This window comes from Myotis brandtii, unplaced genomic scaffold, assembly GCF_000412655.1.
Source record: "Myotis brandtii unplaced genomic scaffold, ASM41265v1 scaffold825, whole genome shotgun sequence".
Lineage (NCBI taxonomy): Eukaryota > Metazoa > Chordata > Mammalia > Chiroptera > Vespertilionidae > Myotis > Myotis brandtii.
In genome coordinates, this window is record NW_005371349.1 from 867918 (window position 1) to 869505 (window position 1588).

At 67.3% G+C, this 1588-nt stretch overlaps 1 protein-coding gene across 1 annotated transcript in view; it reads right to left on the reverse strand.

The window, feature by feature from the left end:
- TMC8 (transmembrane channel-like 8) overlaps positions 1-946 on the reverse strand; it is a 28898-nt gene extending 27952 nt beyond the window's left edge. Inside the window, exons 1-2 of the mRNA XM_014531729.1 lie at positions 866-946; positions 470-496 (exon numbers count right to left, since the gene is read on the reverse strand). Of these exons, the coding sequence (XP_014387215.1) occupies positions 470-496; positions 866-946 (108 nt within the window). The remainder of the gene's footprint in view (positions 1-469; positions 497-865) is intronic.
- Between the last annotated feature and the right edge of the window lie 642 nt (positions 947-1588).

Genomic DNA, 1588 nt, shown 5'->3' on the forward strand with positions numbered 1-1588 from the left:
ATCCATCCATCCATCCATCCATCCATCCACCCACCCATCCACCCACCCATCCACCATCCACCCATCACTCCATCCACTCATCTGTCCATCCATCCACCCCACAACATTCACTGTGCTTGGGGCAGGAAGATAAGTGAGGAGCTTGCTGTCCAGGGGAGGAGGCAGACCAGTGAGAGGCTGGGTGTGTGCCCAGGAGTCATGGAGCACTGGGGGAGGAGTCAGGCTGGCTTCCTAGGGGAGGTGGCACTGGCCTCAGGGCAGGTTCAGGGAAGGGAGGAAGGTGTTTTGGTTTTGGGAGTCAGTGCAAAGCCCACATCTACCGCCCTGTCCCGGCAGGAGCAGCGGCCCTGTCTGGGGTCAAGTCCGATCCTCTAGCCACCAGGCGCTGGTGGGCACCGGGTTTGCACAGGGCTGACCTAGAGTGGCCACAGGCCCACACCAGGCGCCGAGAGCTGGGCCGGAGGAGGGGGCTCCTCTCCGTGGGGGTGGGCTTTGGCTGTAGGGAGTGTCCTGCTGCCTTCTGGCCTCCGCTCCCCGCCCTCACCCTCCCCACCCTGTCCTCACAGCATGTCCCACTCTTTCGGGGAGAGCTACCGGGTGGGCAGCACCTTGGGGGCCCATGCCATCACCGTCTTCTGCTCCTGGGACCACAAGGTGACTCAGAAACGGGCCTCCCGCCTCCAGCGTGACAACATCCGGACCCAGCTGAAGGTGTGCCACCCGGGCCGGGCCACCCCACCCTGAGCCCTGCAACCCCTGTCCCAGCCACTCAGCTCTCCTAGACCTGGACGTGGTGGGGGTGGGGGTCCTTGTGTTGCCCTCAGTGCCCGGCATGCCTCCCCGGCCGAGGCTGCTCAGCACTCACCCCCTGGCCCGGTCTCCTGTGCGCGTCCTCCCTGGGCTGCTGGTCTGTTAGCGCCACGGCCCTTGGATGAGGAGGGGCCATGTCAACAGCAACCTCCCCTCGCAGCGGGTGTGCGTGCTGGGGGCTTTGATGGAACCTGCCCCGCCCTGCGAGGCCTACGAGTGTCCCCCCCGCCCCCCCCAGCAGGAGGACCAGGGGCCGGCGCTGCGGAGGGAGAGGGTTAGGTTGGCTTTGGGGCCTCTCCGGGGTCCTTACATCCTCTGGTCCCCTGCCCGAGGGGCTCCTGCTGGGATGCACCCCGGCTCGCCCAGCCGCCTCGGGCGAGAGCCGCTGTCTCTCTGAGCCACGGGAGGAAACTGAGGCACAGAGGTTCAGTCCCTTGCCCCAGGCACAGGGCCAGAGGGTGGCTGAGCTGGGCCTTGTGGAAACTTCTCTGCCCTTCTGGGGTCTGTGCTGCAGGATTGGGCTTCGCTGCCCTCGGGGAGCTTCGGGGGGGGGGACCCCACAGCAGCAGGACCGCTCAGGAGGCGGAGCTGGGAGGGAGGGGACGGGTGGGAGAGGTTGGGGTGCAGCATGAGCCTGGGTGGGAGCAGGCTGACGCGGGGCTGGTGGGAGGGGGCAGGGCACAGCCTTGGGTCCCAGTTCTGTGCCCTGTCTGTGCCGGGAGACGGGCCCGGAGCTGGGGAGGGACAGGCGGTGGCATTGGGGGTGGGGGCCCCTCAG